At 38.7% G+C, this 18,432-nt stretch overlaps 1 protein-coding gene across 6 annotated transcripts in view; it reads left to right on the top strand.

Annotated features, from left to right (window-relative positions):
- LOC126863805 (circadian locomoter output cycles protein kaput-like) overlaps window positions 1-18,432 on the top strand; it is a 93,234-nt gene that overhangs the window by 21,255 nt on the left and 53,547 nt on the right. For 2 of the 6 annotated variants that reach the window (XM_050614375.1, XM_050614384.1), the window contains one exon: window positions 449-540. In XM_050614375.1, coding sequence (XP_050470332.1) covers window positions 464-540 — 77 coding nt within the window. In that variant the 5' untranslated portion in view covers window positions 449-463. Of the gene's footprint in view, window positions 1-448; window positions 541-1,221; window positions 3,177-18,432 lie in introns of those variants that run through there. The other 4 variants (XR_007688989.1, XM_050614355.1, XM_050614365.1 and 1 more) reach the window with 4 other exon arrangements.

Raw genomic sequence — 18,432 nt, forward strand, 5'->3', positions numbered from 1 at the left:
CTTCCGTGTGATGTACATCGTTCTTTCTCGTTGGTCGGTATCGTAGGTCTTTTTATCATCACTGTCTGTACCTAACAGATGAGCATTAGCGATAAAACAAGTATGAGAAGAAGAGCTTCGAGACGTTGAAGCTTAACCATCGCGAATTACGAGTACAAAAGAAAATTTCAATATGTATAGAACGAGGAAAAAACATTTTGATTTATTTGATTCTTTGTTAAAATCACAAAGGGAACAATTTGGTTTATTCCATTGATTCGAAATGATACGTGAAATGCATCGTGATAACTAAAGGACGTATCCGATCAAAGCTATCTCGAGCTTTTCAAAGAACAATATTCGGACAGCGAGTTGTCGTAATTCGCTAAAAAAAGAACTTTCAAAGAAGATAGGTTTCGACGACGCGATAGCAATAAACGTAAATATCATATGTTTTATTACATTGCAGGAAATAATTAAAAAAATGAAGGATGACGTGGACGAGGATGATGCTGGCGCGTTGTCTTCCACTTCTGTGCCGGAAACGACAATCTCGTACGGGTAAGAGTCCAGTTTTTCTACTCCGAATCGTGTTCAAGGTGGAAGAGGTTGGAATTAACAAACGCGTTACCTTCATCGTATATTTATTTCTTAGAAATTATTCGACGAAAGATACATCAGGTAATTCTCAGTAATATGGAGATGCGTCGCATCGAGAGATATACGAATGCGAGATACAAGACTGAAAACGATGACGTATCGACGTTTGTTAATTTCACAAACAACGAATAGCCTGTAATTTAAATTGATGCCAGAATAATTTTAAACAAGCGATAGAATTTTCTGACTGTACGTACGCGCGTATAATTCGTCGATATGCATTTCGATCACGCGCCACGTGTCCAGTTCCTTATCCTGCGCGAATAATTCGCGATACCGATAAACAGGCAGTATTCGTCGTAGCGTTCGGTCATCGATCGACTGTGCTCGAAATCTCGCGCCTAAATTCAGTAAGAGCACACGTACGAGAATTTGTTTCTTATCGGAGCGAGTGGAAGCAGCCTTATACAAGGGAACCGCCTAAAAATGTGTTGTTATCATGCTGCGCGGTCCGAGCGCGGGTAGGTAGCATTGGAAGAAGACGAGGGGAACGACGATTGGTCGTCCGCATGGGAGGGGAAACGCTGATTGTTAGGCAGAGTGGGGGTAGCGCTCCACCGGCAGTTCGCATCAGACTAGCGTACGTGTTGCGTCTTGATGTTCGTTAGCCTGTTTTTGGCAAATGACTATTCTTCTTTGTACATTCGTTCAAGCGTACGCGCAAGTACCGTATTGACAGTTTGACACGCGTTTCGTACGTATCCGTGCATTCGAAGAGGTTATCGTCGGGCGAACCGTGAATCGTGCCGTGGCATTGTATTTCACGCGAAAAATTGAATCGCAGTGTGTCGCGTATATCGATAGACAGCGTAGTTGGGAACCGCAGTTCGAAATCAACGTCTGTAACAACCATACGGGTTTCGTACGTGTACCGATCGAAGTGACATTAGCCGAAACGGAATGTAGCAGATATTCTTTTGGCTCTATCCACGGAACGCATAATCGACGAAATAAGAAAACATTTTCTCCGTTCTAAGAGACATTTGGGACAGTGTGTCAAGGCCGGAAATTCTTCGAACTTACGTTGTGCCTTTGGGTCTTTATCACGTTTCACACGATGTAACGGAACGCCTGAGCGGGAAGTAAAGGCTATCGTTTATGCATCTGAAACGCGTTTGGATCCGATGGTAACAGCTCGGCTCGTCGATCGATGCCCCCTCGCGATCCGTCTGTGTCTTCGTGTACGGATTTCCTGCTGCGCCTGGATCTAGAACACGGTGTCAAGGTCAAGAGAATCCGATCAAGAATTCGCGTGCATGTCAGACATCCGTAAGCAGTAACAGCAGTCTGTAAACGCTTCTAGACGCTCGTCGATACGTGACGTTTCATCGTACGAGGATCAGTGTTTTTCAAAGTTGTCGATCTAACGTAGCGAGTGTTGTCAAGATCGTACGATTTTAGGAGAAGAACGTTACCACGATCAAATAAGTCGTGACGATTCGAAGCTGATACGTAATAACAATAATAATAATAATAATATTAATAATAATAATAAATAGCTTCGAATGTAATTCTCGTGTGATCTATCGAGCGTCTACGAAGGTCACCGTGTTTCTACAGTTTTTTTCCATCGATGCGAGCTTCCATTGGACTACAGGCTGGCGCACGAAGCGATAAACTGACGTAGAATTTGGCGGGACACGAAACGAACGCTACTAGGAAGGCGTACGCGCTATTTGATAAAATAATCGGTCTCTTTTTTTTTCTTTCTATTCTCCTCGTCTTTCTTTCTTCGTTTTTTTTCTTTTTACGCGCGCGTCCGAAGCATCGTCTACGAAGCTTCGATCTCGCCGAGTGTTTGTCCGCTGTTGGACGCAGATAGAGAGGTTTCTTTATCTGTACGCGAAGAAACAAGCGCGATCGCGCAAGCAAGATTAACCGGCGACCTGGCTAATTTTAATTCGCGCAACAAACAAGCAGCGAAGACGCGATTGTCGCGCGATAACGGCCAAACATCGCCGCCGTAACGTCGAACGTCGCTGTTCGCGTGTTCTCCAATATGGCGAGTGACGCCGAAGACGAGTCCAGTATCTCGAGTGGTTTCGTTGTCTTCTGAATCGAACGTATCCCGTTCCAAGTGTCGACTATCGCGGTCGAAGGGCGCACAATCGACCATACAAAGTATACCGTTTATCCAGTGAAACGTTACGAGAGATATCGGACACGGTCGAATTTTTATCAGACTCGGACGATTGACATTCATGCGAACGTTACGATATGAGAAGCAAAGATGACGATCTATCGAATTCGAGGTTCTGTTTCGACGGTACAAGAAAATTTCGACATTCGCGCGGCCATGCGAACCGGTTTGCACATGGTTGAGGCGAATCATTAAGAGAAAATTCGTTGGACACGGTAAACTAAACTCGTTTGGAAAAGATGGCAACATTGTGGAGAGAGCAACAGGAACAAGTGTACCTGCACCCTCAGCAACACCAAACGTTACATCCGGGGATCATGGCCGAGCAAACGCACCATCACCATCATCGATCCACCGCTATCACCAACATCACCACCATGGATCTGCCAGTTCCAAGGTCAGACTCGTTGTTCTATTAACGACATAATGTCGGAGGATGCGTCAAGGTGAACGGATATGCGTGTAATTCCGTGTAATGTTAAAGGTACAGCGTTAATCGTTTCGTGGGTAACCCTGTTGCCCGGCTAGGGTGAAATATTTTTGTTACGTAATCGGCTGATGCCGGCCTATTTGACCGTAATGAAAAAATCAAGCTGGAATTTACATTTACTACGCAACTCTATTGCATATGAATATTAGATTGCTCGATCATTCGATATTTAAATAGGAAAATTTAAATTGCAATTGAACGAATAAGAATCATCTTGATAGATTAGAAATTCCATGCTTTTTTCCATCGCGTTCGAAAATTCTTCGCGCGCGTGGATAACGCGAGCCCTGAATCGAACTTTTCTCACTGCGATCGACATTATTTGCCGCGTTACAAACAAACATCGATACCTATAATTCTGTTCTTGTAGATCTGTTAAACAGTAGCACGAGACAGATCGTTTTTGCGAGCGATTCGTTCGAATGAATTTTTGTTTTAACTAATCGCCAGGATTATAAAGTAACCGGTTCGTGGAGCTCGATCGCTTGTCTATCCCGATATCCGCCGCGAACGATCGACAAAATTCCAGTAATGAAAATTCTTTCTCTTCCATTTTCGTTTCCTTTGATATCGCGTTCTAGTCGACACGGTCAGTTTGAAAATTAATGCGACAGAGAACGGTGTAAGTTACATATGTAGGTAGGAGCGCGCAGAGATTGCAGAGGTCGCGTACATATTGCTTCAACCTTGCAATCTATATTCTACACCGAGCATAGATAGCAGTTGACATTATGTTTATTATCAACGTGTATTATCAGTCCTCTGACAATCGGCTTTAATGGATTGAAGCAGTACTGGGTGGTCCATTAAAAATAAATCGAGACAATATCAGCGTTATATTAAAGAAAAGCGTTAAGAAAAAGTTTCTATATTAAGATTTCCCCAAGTTATCGCTGTTATACCTTTAGAATAGTTCTTACTCTTTATGAACAATTTGAATAAAATTGCAAATTCAAAAAATCCTGAAAGTTGCAAAGTTCTAAACTCTTTCGTATCGAAGATTTCGAACTCTCCGCTTCTCGATATTCTGAATCGTTCAACGTTCGAAATGGCAGAATGTTTCATTCCTTTTCTTTGAAATTCTCCGTTTTTTAAATTAATAATTAACTGCTATTTATGTTTTCTATTCCTGTTCTGTATCACACACGCGACCCCTTCTTTGCATTTAAAATTACGGCATTATAATTTAAAAAACGGCGATCATCGTTGAAAAATTATCAAACAAGCTTCGATTGACGCATTCTCGAGAATGCAAGCTCGAAACACGTGGCGGCTATAAATGTTCTTTATTACGTTTTAAATTTGCTGACAGACGGTCGCGGAAGCTTCGTTTTCCCCATCCGCGTCTCGTCTCGATAATCGAATTAGGAATTAGCTAAGGAATGTTCTGTCATCGAACGTTGAATGAAAAAACATGGCGACAGTTTGATGCAGAGTACACGCTGTCTCTTCTCGTTCGCAACTTATGACCCGTATGCTTTTTTACAAATTGTTTCTTTTTTATAAATCATTGCGAACACTCGATTATCGTTGCAGCCAGCGATTATCATAAACGTTGACTGGCGTATTTAATGTCAGTGGACACGTGAACGTTACACGTGATTCTACAAAAATCGAAGTCTACTGGAAGAGCGTACAATGTTGTTATTCCAGCATTTCATTTAGCATTGCAAGTTATACACAGGAAATTACGTAAAAAACAGAAAAAGAACACTATCTTGAATACATTATACAGTTGTAAGAAGTTTTTACGATATATGTACAACGACTCGAACTTTGAATATTAATGTTGGCTATAAATCGCTAGCCAATGGAAAATACTTTTAACGCGTTGCTTACGTTACAGTAATGCGAAGTAGATAACGGAAAGTACGTTTTCTCGGATACCTGGTGATGCCAGTTGCATCGCTGGTGAAACATTGGAAACGTTTTACACAAGGACGCAACTTGCAATCCCGACCTGGAACAGTAGTATTTATCGTAGATCTCTCTGTTACATTGATGACAACTATTTACGGTACTGTGTTGTATAGCTTTCAGTTCCGATATCGCACCTTGTAACGCACATGAAAAGTTACATGGTAGCTTTTATTAAACGTATTGTGAACGCGTTCGTTTCCATATCTGGTTCACAGCGATGCAATGTTTTCGTTTTAAAATTTCACGAAAATTGCCGACCGACGAGTCTGTCAAGTTTAAAGATCAAAAGATACGAAAACTGCGTCCAAATTGTCCAAAGTTGACAACATTCACTTAACAATCTGCCACGTTAAACTCAATCGAAGACGATAGAAGAAAGATGAACGCAACAAACGACGCATCGAGCTGTATTCTTTTCGTATTTTTCGTCCATTGACTATATTCAATGGATCGTTACGGTTTCCTCTGCGCTTAAGACGCACGTGCAATTTTGTTTATCACATGATTCGTGGAAAATCCGCTACGTAATTTGCGTGACAAATTAATTTACTGCGACGACCTTTATAAGGATCCGCCGGTGGTGTTAACGACGTCTTTGTATCTATAGCTGAGGATTTTGTGTGCATACTTCTCAAGACGTTTTCGGCAGATTGAATGGAAAGAGCAAAGGGTAGAGCCGCGCGTGGTTTTTACGTTTTTCGTAAAATGGACCCGTCGAACGAGTCCAGGTAGAACATAAAATTCTGCGAAGAAAATACGTACTACGTTTTTATCGAACGATTATGTATCACGAGTAACCCTCGTCTACCCTTTGTGTCAATTTTACATGGTGCAATAAATTCTAAAAAGGTAGTAATTTCCGCTGTATCGTTTGAGGAGATCGGCAAAAAACACAGGAAACGATAGGCAACTTCATTATAAATTTTCACGCGAGCTTCTACGAGTACATATAGCAAAATCTTTTAGCTTTTGCAAGCATACAAATATTCTATCAAATGTTCTATCAAAGTTTAACTCCACTTACAGCTTTTTATGTTCAACGAAGAAATTTCCAAATATTTTTATCAATATTATTAATAATATCGATGTATATTTGTTATAAATATTCCAGTCATTTTTCACCATCGTGTCAATTTGATATCAGAGAAAAAATTAAGTAAAGAAAGCGTAGGATGAACGAGGATTGAGGGGATGAACGATGTACTTGAACGATAGCTAACTTAAAAAAAAAAAAGAAAGAAAAAGAAAAACATGAAATAACAGAGAGAATATAGATCAGGAATTTTGCAGATGAAAATAATGTGTATTATCTGCATTCGTGTTATTTTCATTAGGATTCATAGGAATATTCAAGGTTTCCTTTTGCAAGGGCGACGAACGCCGCCGATTAATTTGTTAAAATTAGCCAAGGACTATTATAATTAGCAAATAAACAAGAGTCTGTTGTGTCTACGCTTTTGTTATCGAAAAGACTCATGCTATAAATATGCAAATTTCGAAGGTTATATGCGCTAACCAAGATACTAACGCGTTTACTGATCGTTTGTTTTTTTGTTCAATGTTTAAACGGTGTACTCGCGAGTTAATCATAGTTCGTCCGTCTTCCTCTTTTCACTGATATATAATATTCCTCGATAATTTTTCCATTTACCACTAATCCGAACACCATCCAACTTCGAATAGAAACACATGCGATCACGATTTGATCGACTCGTCGACCTTGCTTACTTTTTTTTTTTACAAGCACAACTCGTGTCCGCTCGTTCTTGTGATTTTAGAACGTAGTTTTGATCTACGATCCGTATATTACACTGTCTCTGGTGACTTGCTTTTCCCTTGTCGCTTTGACACAGACACGGTATCGTCGACTCCTTGCCAATGTCGTTACGCAACATCCAATTCTGCAGTTCGAATCACATTTTTCACAGGTAGAAGATAATTTCGATTTTTACCGTTGTACATAGGCAGAGCGAGAGAGAAAGAGAGAGAGAGAGAGAGAGAGAGAGAGAGAAAAAGAGAGATAGGGAAATATTTGAATAGATCCTCGGTTATAGAGCACCGGGATATTTATTGTGACCGAATGGAAATCAACTTGTAGCTTTTTTGCTTAATATGAAGTATTTATGTTGCTTTGGAAGTAAGCGGCAGAAACTTTTCGAATTTTAATATCCTTCTTTTATAAATAATAGAAAATGTAATTTTGCCTGTGTTTTCAACTGTAACCTTTCTCATAATCAATTTCCATTCCTTTCTCTCACGCGAAGCTTGGCTTACTTTGATAAGAAACGTAGACGACTTTCAGAATGTTAATATAGTTCTATAAAATCTCTATAACGGATGAAAAATGTAATCAAGTTATCTGCGATCGTGGTATTTTTTTTTTTAGCAGGTAAGCTTAATCTATAGTTCGATGATTACACAAAACAGCTAATAAGTCTCGTATTAATTCATTACCAAATACGCTGCTTTTTTTAACGAGCTGTCAAATACTTTCAGATTCGAAAAAGTGTATTAGAATTCACAGAAACGTTCTCGAGAATGTGGTCTCGGTTTGACAAAGTTCAATCGATCGAAAATAACCCTGCTCTTTGCAATTATATTGCGTAACTAAAATCAGAATCCTGCTGGTGGTACGAAAGACTCCCCGCCGTGTATCTACCGTTCCACGATCAATTTGTACCTTCTATACAATTCACGAAATTCATTTTACACATGGACGAAAGTGTGCGGATATTTATGACCAAACTTATTCACGAAAGGCTGTCAGTGTACCATCGCTCAGTTAATCTGTATGTACACTTAGCAAAAATTCGCTTATTGTTGCTACGCGTCGACGAAAGTGTTCGAATATTTATGAGTGGCATTGTACGTCAGAGTAATGTACTTAGCGTCGGTATTTAAAATTCACGTCGCGATAACCGCGTGTCTATCGGCATCTATCTACGCTTATTGATGCTTCATTCATACGCGCAACTGGACGCCACGCTAATCCGTTTGTACGATCGGTAGTCGCAGAGAGATGTTTGCGGCGAAGGTGAAGGTTAAATCGTTCTTTCACGGGCTTAACCTTTTGGAAGGATCGAATCGAGAAACTCTCGGACGTGTCGTACGAATGATTTTTATGGCCTTGCGAGCAACTCTTCCTTTACTGGAAGCGTCGGGACGCGACACAATCCGCCACCTTGTCTCGTGACGAAACTTCGCTCTATTGGTCGTCCCAACGTTTGCCAACAAACGTATTCTCTCCGATGTTTAATAATTTCGATCGCGTCCCTGCGTTTATGTAACGCAACATGCATCTGTTTTTCTATGTAATTACCGCTAGTTACCAGATCGGGTCTTCTATTTTCTGCAACGCGTATGTGACGCGTCTTCGTTGCAAATGAGATAACATGACGCGTTGATGCACTCGTTTGTTGCTAATTAGACGATCGTTCTCACGATTCCTAGTACTATAGTTTTAGTTTTATATCTTATCTTTTTGGGTTATCTAGCGTTTTGCGTGAACGGTAGTATCGTAGACTTTCGAAGAAATCGAGTCTTCGTAGTTTGTCGAAGAGTATAGTTTCAAGAATACGCGTGGAAAACATCGTGTGTCTTTCGGATCCTTAAAATCGAAGAAGTTATAACTGTTGGAATGATGTGAGAATCAGTCTTGAAGACGTTCGTGGGCGTTTTAGTTTAGCGGAATAGCGTTTAAACACAGTTTCTTCCAAACTATGATATTTTAAAACATACTCGATCGATTGGCTCCGAAGTTTGCATGCTCCTTCGATGTACGTGTCGTGACGAGTGTTTGTTATTTTTTAAATCCACAATAGATACGGCAAAGATAACAAGATTATAGTCCAATTTCATTTTCAGCTAATACTGTGTATCCACTTACTCTGCTACCTCTGTTGTAGCCAAGTTCGTCCTAATTAAGAATCTTTTCCTTTTTCTCTCTCTTTCTTTATCTCGAAATCTCAAACTCTACGGTACCATCGATTTTTCTTATTTCGCTAAAAAAAAAAATTTCTGACGTATTACAACATAAATAAATATCCGCGGAATATCGAATAGAAAAATTGTTCAGGTTTTCCGCAAAAATCCTAAAGTCCTACAATATACCCTGTATCTTGCAACGTATCTTATCTAGAATACCTTTTTAAACGACTTAACTATTTAAACGTTTCTCAAATTGTTGCAATCGTTGCAACACTACAGACATTGTACGAAGCTACGCAACAGTTGTTTACGTTTTAAAGAAACGAATTTTCCTGAATATATACAACTTGGATGAATTTTCTATCTCGGTAATTTTACAGTTTACATCCGCCCACGTACGCTTCCAAACAAATCGCATCGATATTCCGAATAAACTGGATCGTCAAAGAGAAACGTTCCCGTGCTTGTATTTAATTCTATTCGTATTATGCACGCGAAACGTGGGAGTTTCGAACGATCCGAGGAGCCATGAGCACATTCTACCGTTGCGTTATTCGATCGAGTATGGGTCGCTTATCAGTTTTCTAGTAGGCGATCTGGCTCAAATTTACCAACTTCTCTCTTGAATGGATCCAGGAACGTGAATCAATCCTGTTGCTATACCACCTAGCTATGTGTTGGTACACGTGAAATACAGGCTCGTGGGTGGATCGATGTCGTTTTCGACGAGTTTCCACAGTATGACATTTCGTGCTCTCGCCAAAGTGGAAAAACAAACGTGAATGGTCTTTTAACGAGGTCTAGAGTTTCATTCCGTCGCCGCTGACGATTCACTTCGTTTCAGAATATATGTAACCGGCGTATAAATGTTTTCGTAATGAATGGAAAATAAAAGGCGAAAATAAAAGAGGGAAGGAGAAATTCGTCGAATCGCTGCGATATAATATAGTAGGGATGGCATTAATTTCAATTTGCGTTCGCGAATTTAAGTCGGATTCTGATAAAAATGGTTTTCGCTTTGCCTCTATTTCATTGCTTTCATATATTCGTAAAAGATTGTTTCGGTTCTCGCGTTTGAAAAACGTGGTCGGTTTCAACAAACAAGTCGATTTTCACGAGTTGGTTTCGAGATACAGAAGGGCTCGTAGGTTTCGAAGATGTACAAACCGATATCGATCGGTTCCATAGGTCGAAAAATACAGAGAAGCGGCGATGTTGCAAACGCTTTGGCGTTTTAAATTTATTTTAGAATTTCCTGTTATTCGTGCCATCTTGTTGCGACGAATCACCTTATGGAAGTAAGTCGTTTGTTTCTTGATAATTGGATATTGTTAGTCATTTACTGGTTCGTAATGAAATTAGGAAATTAATAGAAAACGCAGTTGGTTGGAGCTTGCCTTCTGAGAAGCTCACAGCGAGGCCACGAAGTGGATCGAGTGTCAGAGTTTACACGTTTCGAGAATCAAAAAATCGTACGTTATCATCTGAGAATTATTTCTTCCTTCGTAGCACATTCAACGGGATTTGTACGTAACGTACAATTTCCAAGTCAAGTTCTACGTTCTATACAAATTGCTAATTGAAAACGAAGCTTTGAGATTCCGTTCCTATACGATACCTATACGTCTACAGCTTCTATCATAGAATCTATTAGAAAGCCAAAATTTCACGATTTCTTTCACCGTGAAGTACCGTTTCTATTTCACGAAGAATTGATTCGTTTCTTCTTGAAAAATTCAAACCGATTTGCTATATTTTACTCGTTGATTGAGTTCGTCATCGATCGGCTAAAAGTGATATACCGGGAGGAAACACAGTTGCACTGCAGAGAAACGTCGGACATATTTTTCCTTTGAAGATAAACGCGTGAATCCATTGTTTGATAATTTTATTACAGGAAAAGGACGAATATGAGGATGGGAAGGTGCAGGGGAGGATGCACCTTTAGCTCGATTATGTTTTAATTAAACTCGCCCGTGCCACGTGTAACATATTGCACGTGGAGAAGTTCACTCGGCTTTCAAAGCGAATTACAAACCATCCTGCAATACTGTTCGAAATATTATTGAAAATACACGAGCAGAGGTAACTGATAAATGTTATGCTCGCGAAAAGCGATACAGTTATGGAAACACGAGTATCTCGGCTTTAACGTGCAACGTTGTTATTTGGAAACCGATGTTGTTTCTCTCCGTAATAACAAATAAATCACAAAAGAAACGGCCCTCGATATTATATTAATATACATGTGGTTTAATTAACGGAAGGCGAAACGAGATCATCAACAAGGACGTGCAGCAGCTGTATATCTCGTTAAGTTCGAGGTACAGTAGCTCGCGAAAGTATTTCGACATTTGCAGAAATCTTTTCTAAATATTTATCGTGCGCGTTATGCGAAACATTTTGAAATTACATTAACATCGCGACGAGACTCTGTTATCGTGATTACGTTGGTGAAGTTTTAGGCGAATTGCGAGATGTACGTAGAGGCTACGAAATATACAGTGAAAAATATATGTGTTTTCCGCAGAGATTATGAAAGGTGTAAAGAAAAAGAAAAAAAAAAAAGAGGAAAAAATGGACTAAACGCACGTAATTACGAAACTATCACGTTATTAAATTTAACCAAGTAAAATACATCAGCCACGTTGGTTTCGTATTTTTAGTTGTGTCCACAGGATACAAGATTCGAGCAAAACTAGTTTGTGTTTACTTGCATAAACAGTCTATTTATGTGTATTATACGAAACTTGTGTAAATATTGTTAGCGCTATAACGAGATACGATTATCCTGATTGGCTTGGTAAAGTTCGAAACGAATCAAGAAAACTAGACATGGAAACTACAAAATATTTGATGCAAGGATATCTGTATATCACGCAGATGTCATGAAACTATTTAAATAGTCAATTATTCGTTGTATTGAGAAGCCTCGTATCAACATTAATCTTTTACCTAATACATGTTTACTGTAAATATCTTGTAACTTTTGTATATACGTTTTCAAATTGGTTTCGAACGTTATCAGTGTAATCGCGACAGTCGCGTCTCGTTACGATTCTAATGATATTTCGAAATGCATAAAAATGTTCAAATACCGTCACGATCCGCTGTAAATCCAGCTGATTGCCGGATAGATTAACGGAAAAATATTTCGCTGTCACGGCGATGTTTATCGCGATCTTCGACCTTACTTCTTTTATCGGAACATTCTCGATGCGGAAATTACTTAATTGAAAGGATGATGTTGTGCGTACGATGCAATTAGCGTAATTGCGCGGTAACATTGTTGCATAAATGAATTGCCGGCGTATAAAATAAATGAGAAGCGTCACTCGCCAGATGGAACGAGATAAGAGGAAGAAGAAGGAACATGGAATTTCATAAAGGCGTACTTTGCGATAGAGTCGATGGATCGCAAATTTTTATTGCCACGTCGTCGATTGTTTACGGTCATCTCGATTGTTTCGTACATACGTACATTTCTCAAAATGCTGTCAGTTTCTCCTTTTTAAACATTTACCGGATGCCATCACCACACTATTTTAGTCGTAGCGAATCGCTACTATGCATTCCAGCACGGTCGAGGACAGGCAGATAGCGAGGAAAAAAATAAGAAAAAGAAACAGGGAAAAAAGAAAAAATGAATGTTCTCCGATCGATCGGAGCTACGGAAAGCAATGAAGAATCAGAGAGAAAAGGAAGGAACCGTGATCGATGAGAAACTCGATGAGACAGGATTTCTACGCGGTTCGACGCGTTTAGTGGAAGAGACGAACAGAATCGGACAAGCGTTGTTCTTAAAGTAGAAATGGTTGGAGGTCAGCCACGTCACGGTGCATCGTACGTATCGTTGCAAGTGGTAACGCTCGATCCGTCACCACGAGAATAACCAAATTTATCCGTGAACTTGAACTCACCTATCGTACGATGACGTTGGCGACAAAGTTACAGAACCTCGTTGTCTATTGCTGCAATTCTCTTTTACATGCTTTTCCGTTGAACAACTTCACGAGTGACATAATCTCTAGTTCGAGAAAACCATTGGCGAAGCAAATTTTAACGAGGTATTCTAAACACGAGTTCCTTCCGCTCGAGCAACATTTGAATATCTTCGATTTGACGACTAATACCACGGCACTATCACGGTGGTAGACAAATCTCGAATCTTCAAACTGAATTTCCTGCAAAACGAGGTCCGCCACGAGAAAATACTATTCTATATGTCTGACGACTTTATATTTTTACGAACTTAATTAAATAAATGGGATCTAAACGAATTTGTTTCGTCTATGAAACATCGTGATAAACGCTCTGCTTGAAATATCTCTTTAAGACTTTTGGAATCTTAAATTTTCGAAAAGTGCAGATCCATAGACCAGCGATAATATTCGCGCGTAAGTAAAAGTTGGCAAAAGAAGATGCTACTCTTGCAACATTTTCCAATCGGAGAACGAGAATGCAGTCTCAGTGAGACCTGCAGCTCTTGGCGAGGAACTGTGATCGTTAATTTTCTTACGTAACAGTTTACGATTGAAGCTTTCGTTCGCTGCCTGCGATAAGATGATTCTCGTTCGCGTATTTATTGTTTCGTTACCTTGAATTTCGTTCAAGATTCTTGATAGCGTTCAGCCGGCAAAAGAAGAAAACAAAAAGTTATTTACCAATAGGTCGTTTGAAGAAGGTCGGGCGTAAAGTATGTGCATAGCTCGCTACGGTCACCGATAACGCGCAAATTCTCCCAGCAAAGTTAATTGTGCCGATCTCGAACGATAGAGCACCGTTTATGGTTTAATATGTTTGTGAAACATCGTCTCGATAACAATCGACAATAACAATAATACGTCGTCGGATTTGTCCTCTGGTGTAACACGTCCGAGAAGACGTTTCTTATCGATTATACATGTGACTCGATATTTCCAACTACCTGTGCCATTTCGAAGGATAACACACGCGGCTACAACAATCACAAACATTTTGTTGGCGATGCTCGTTATCGTATTATCCGATCGACAGCTTTTAATCTAGACGCCGATACGGTCTGTTCTTTGTCGATCCTCCGAGAACAGATTAATCGTCGTATTATTGTTTGTACGAGAAAGTTAAGAATTTTCGCAGAATTAAAAAAAAAAAAACAGCCTGGAAATAACACGCTAGATTATTTTATTGCGGATAATGTATTTTGTTGTTTTCGTTCGAGTTACAAAATGACCGGGGATTCTCGTTCGATCGATCGGTTCTTGTTCAAAGTATCGTACGTCTTTGTAAATGGAAAATTGACATCGTTGATATTCGTCTGAATTTCATCTTGATTTTATCTCATTTTACCAAATGAAACGTAAATCCTCCGTGTTGATATTAATTCCTGACGCGAATTAATTTCTACCAGATAAGTCGCGTTCTGAAGCTCCCCGCAAGTAAAACATTCGTTGAACGCTGGATCGACAACAGGGGCCAGTCATTTAAAATTTCGCTATCTTTGCTACAACTTTGTGCCAAAGCATTCTCACGATTCTGTATTTATATCACATGTTTTTCTTACTTTTAATCATAGAATACGCTGACGCAGCATTTGGCGGGACAAGAACGAAACAGCCTGTACGTTGCTCGTATTAACACGTCCTGGCTTGAAGAAACAATCTATATAACGCTCATTCTATTTGAATTTCTTAATATATCGCGTTTACTTCTTATTTTGCAGCTGTTACGTATTATTCCTCTGCTTCGTTCTTAATTGGTTAATTTCAGGTTTGTCAAGGTGGGAGTAGAAGGTTTCTAAATTGGCAGAGAACTGCGCGTCTTCTGATAGAAACAACGATGACGTAGCCGCATCTACGATCTCGTTGTCCTCTACCTAGGACATGGCAGTCTACGTTGCCTCGATTTTGGTTACGTCATTCTCTATCGCGTAACGAACTTCGTAAACAAAGCTAAGAAAATAGATTTGCGTGCTGGCGTAAGATACGAAATGATATATCTACCAATTTGTCGATGCTTGACTGTTCAAGATGTGCTTCTCATACGCGTTTATGAAACGTCGTACTGTGACGTCTTGTCATGCATATCCAAAGCTTCTCTTTGTGCGTTTACTTTTTTCCAATCTTCGTTCCTCGCTTTTCTTTTTCTCTTTTAGTTTCGTCTCTCTACTCTTCTCGAAGTATTCGCACCTCTTTGAAGATTTCTAGTTCGCAATATTATATATTAGCATGAGATGCAGGAACCAACGATAATATTATGCCCCTTTGATCTGTAATTTCAAAGGACATATGGAATAAGAAGTTGCGTTTCAGTTGCTACCTGCTTTTTTTTCTTCTTTTTTTCCTTTCTACTTTCTGTAACACGTCGTTTATTCTAACTATTCCAGCTATTCTAACGTATCGATGCTTGTATTAGATAACGTCGAATATTGTTTCTCTTCTAGATTATACGCGAATAAATATATTTAGGTTTATTCTATTTTTCTTTTCGTTATGAAGCATATTACAAAGACACGTTATAAACAAAGTCAGTGGTACGTTCTATTACATGAAACAGCCCATTAATAATGCGTAAATGTTGTTGTGAAATTATCAGTATACGTATCTTCTTTTCATGTACATTTATCTTTCGTCGGTCCTCGTTTCCCTAGCCTCGTTTCTTCCTTGACATTCATAAACACAGTAATGAAAAGATCGATACAGCGAGAAGATGAATTTGTTATCTATGAAAAATACATAGACCAAGTTTCTACACATTCGAACAGTGTAAGGCGTGTGTAAAACGATGTGTAAAAGCGTGATGCCTTTTTATTCTATATCGTAGCCTATCACAGTAACATAAGGAACTCATATCGGTTAAACGAATGATAATTTTGTTTGGAATTTAATGTATAATTTAAAGTATATACCATTGCTCGGTTCTTCTTTCGAGACACTCATCCAACGCGAGGCATTTCCTTCTCGTTGCACTTTTTGATTAAGTTTATCCTGCAACTCGTTCCCGCGTTTCGTATAGCTATGACGATCGTCCACTTTGATACGTAGCGTGTACATGCGTTCCCCGAAGTCCATTTCCTTCGATACGTAAGTTACCCTTTACCGCGAAAAAATTCACTTCCTTTCTGTCTTAATTAAACTTCGTCACTCGCTAATTTAAATCGTCCCTGCTCCGACGATTAAGAACTACATATAATCAAATATCTATTATCTTCGTACGATTGCGTCGTGCAAAATTTACATTTATCGTCTGACACGTTGCTTTGAAAAATTATCGTGACATTCAAGGAAAACATTGAGAAACATTCAGATGATGAAGTGTTTTCGGTAAATCGTCTTTTTATCCTGTTTTTTTCTTATTCCCCGTTTTATTCCTCCACGTTAGTTGTATCGTTTCTACCGTTTGCAAAACCATTTTCTTTTTCAATTTGTACGTTCTTTTTTTTTTTTGGAAATATCAATTTATCGAAGCTTGCGTCGAGCGCTATACAACTACGAGCAGTTTAATTACAAATATCGACAGCTGCTGTTGTCTAGTCGTTGGAACGTAGGGAATATGTTGAAGCAAGTTTAACCCTTTCAACAGGGGGATCGACTATAGTAATTTATTCAGCCGCGGAATTAAAAATTAATAGAGACAGAACCAGTAATTTTATCCCATGTGAATACGAGAGGATAGATGATATATTTATTTTTTAAATAGAAATGATACGATTTTGATATTTAAAGATGTGGTCAATCAACAGATTAACAGGTTAACGCAAGCAAATTCTTGCAAATGTAATTATGTTATAATGTCTTTTTTTGTTAATTTTAGAAAATTGCCCAGTAAATTATTACGCAAATGAGCTACTATTATACTAATCGCCGGGAGCAGTTCTTGATAAATAGAATCATTTTTCTCTGGAAAATGTACCGTAAAAGACATTAATCTATTTAGCTGCTAACATCATTATCGTAAAAACCTAGTTGATAATAAACGTATATAAAGTTAGCAAGCGTGTGGTAACGAGAAGGAAAATATAGAACTACGTGTTGTAGAAACTCTTATATGGTTTAAATACAATGGTGTACTAATATTTATTGTAATCACTGCATATTATGCGATATCAAGTATTAATATCTCTTTACAGAATATCTATTTACTTCAACCTATTATTTCTATCAAAGTTTCAGCCTAAAGTTACATGGCGCGTACTATATCATTAATACAAAAATTTCATATATATATATATATATATAATAAACAAATTTTCATCCATGTATTTTATCAAGAATCATCCAAACTCTAGAAACACGCCATTTACAGCTAAATTTATCATATTTCCACGAAAGAATTACAAATCGATTATTTTGGCCACACTGGGTAGCTTCATCGTAATTTATTAACTCTATGATGATGTTCGAGCAATTTCATGACCTCGTTATAATTCCTTTATCGACTAAACGGCTTTCTGCGAAGACGAGGCTTTCCTGAACTAACCTGAGGCCACTTCTCCTTGCGCAACAGGTTCAAGGTCCTACCGCAACCTCTCTCGTCCTACCGCAACGTTTATTCGCGCCGGTGTTTCCGTATTCGACGGTCCCTCTCTTTCTACAACCTCGTCCGGTTCCTGTCCGAAACACCTGACGTGGACTTGCGCTCTCTCTTGCCCCGGGTTCCCAGTTCCCCCTTTGTTTTTCGGCCTTTCCAAAGTCGATTTAACCCGGCGACTCGTTACAATATGGAATTACTTTGGTTACGTTGTTAACGAAGTATTGACTCAACACTGTTCAACTATGTAAGTTTATAATATAATCAATGTCCAAGCGTAGCGTTAAAAGTTTTGAAACTAATTATAGTTTGTATAATTGTACGTTGTACTACACGTATTTGTAATTTCGCGTTTCGGTATAATTTACATACATAAACATAGAGTGGTAGAGAAAGATATAAAATGAGTAATTAATTTTGCAGCAAAAGTGGAAACATTTTATGAAATAATTGTTGGTTTCCGACATTTGCTTTTGTTATATATATATAACGCAATATTTCAATAATTTAGATATTCTATATGTGTATATATATACACATATAAATACACATATAAATTATTGGACTATTGCGTTATACCTTTTCCTCTCGTTTATTGTTTTCTATAGATAGATACGATTTAGTATTGAGCATTATCGAGATTATTGCAGTATATGTTTCCTCTTTGTTTGCTTTTCTCTATCTGGACAAGTACTATTTAGTATTAAACGTTATCCAGATTATTGTCTCGTGATCTTTCCTTTTGTTTTTGCTTCTTTTTTAATATGATAGGAATTTAATTTCGCTTGAATCGTCGAATTGATTTCTG

Source organism: Bombus huntii, chromosome 1 (assembly GCF_024542735.1).
Source record: "Bombus huntii isolate Logan2020A chromosome 1, iyBomHunt1.1, whole genome shotgun sequence".
Lineage (NCBI taxonomy): Eukaryota > Metazoa > Arthropoda > Insecta > Hymenoptera > Apidae > Bombus > Bombus huntii.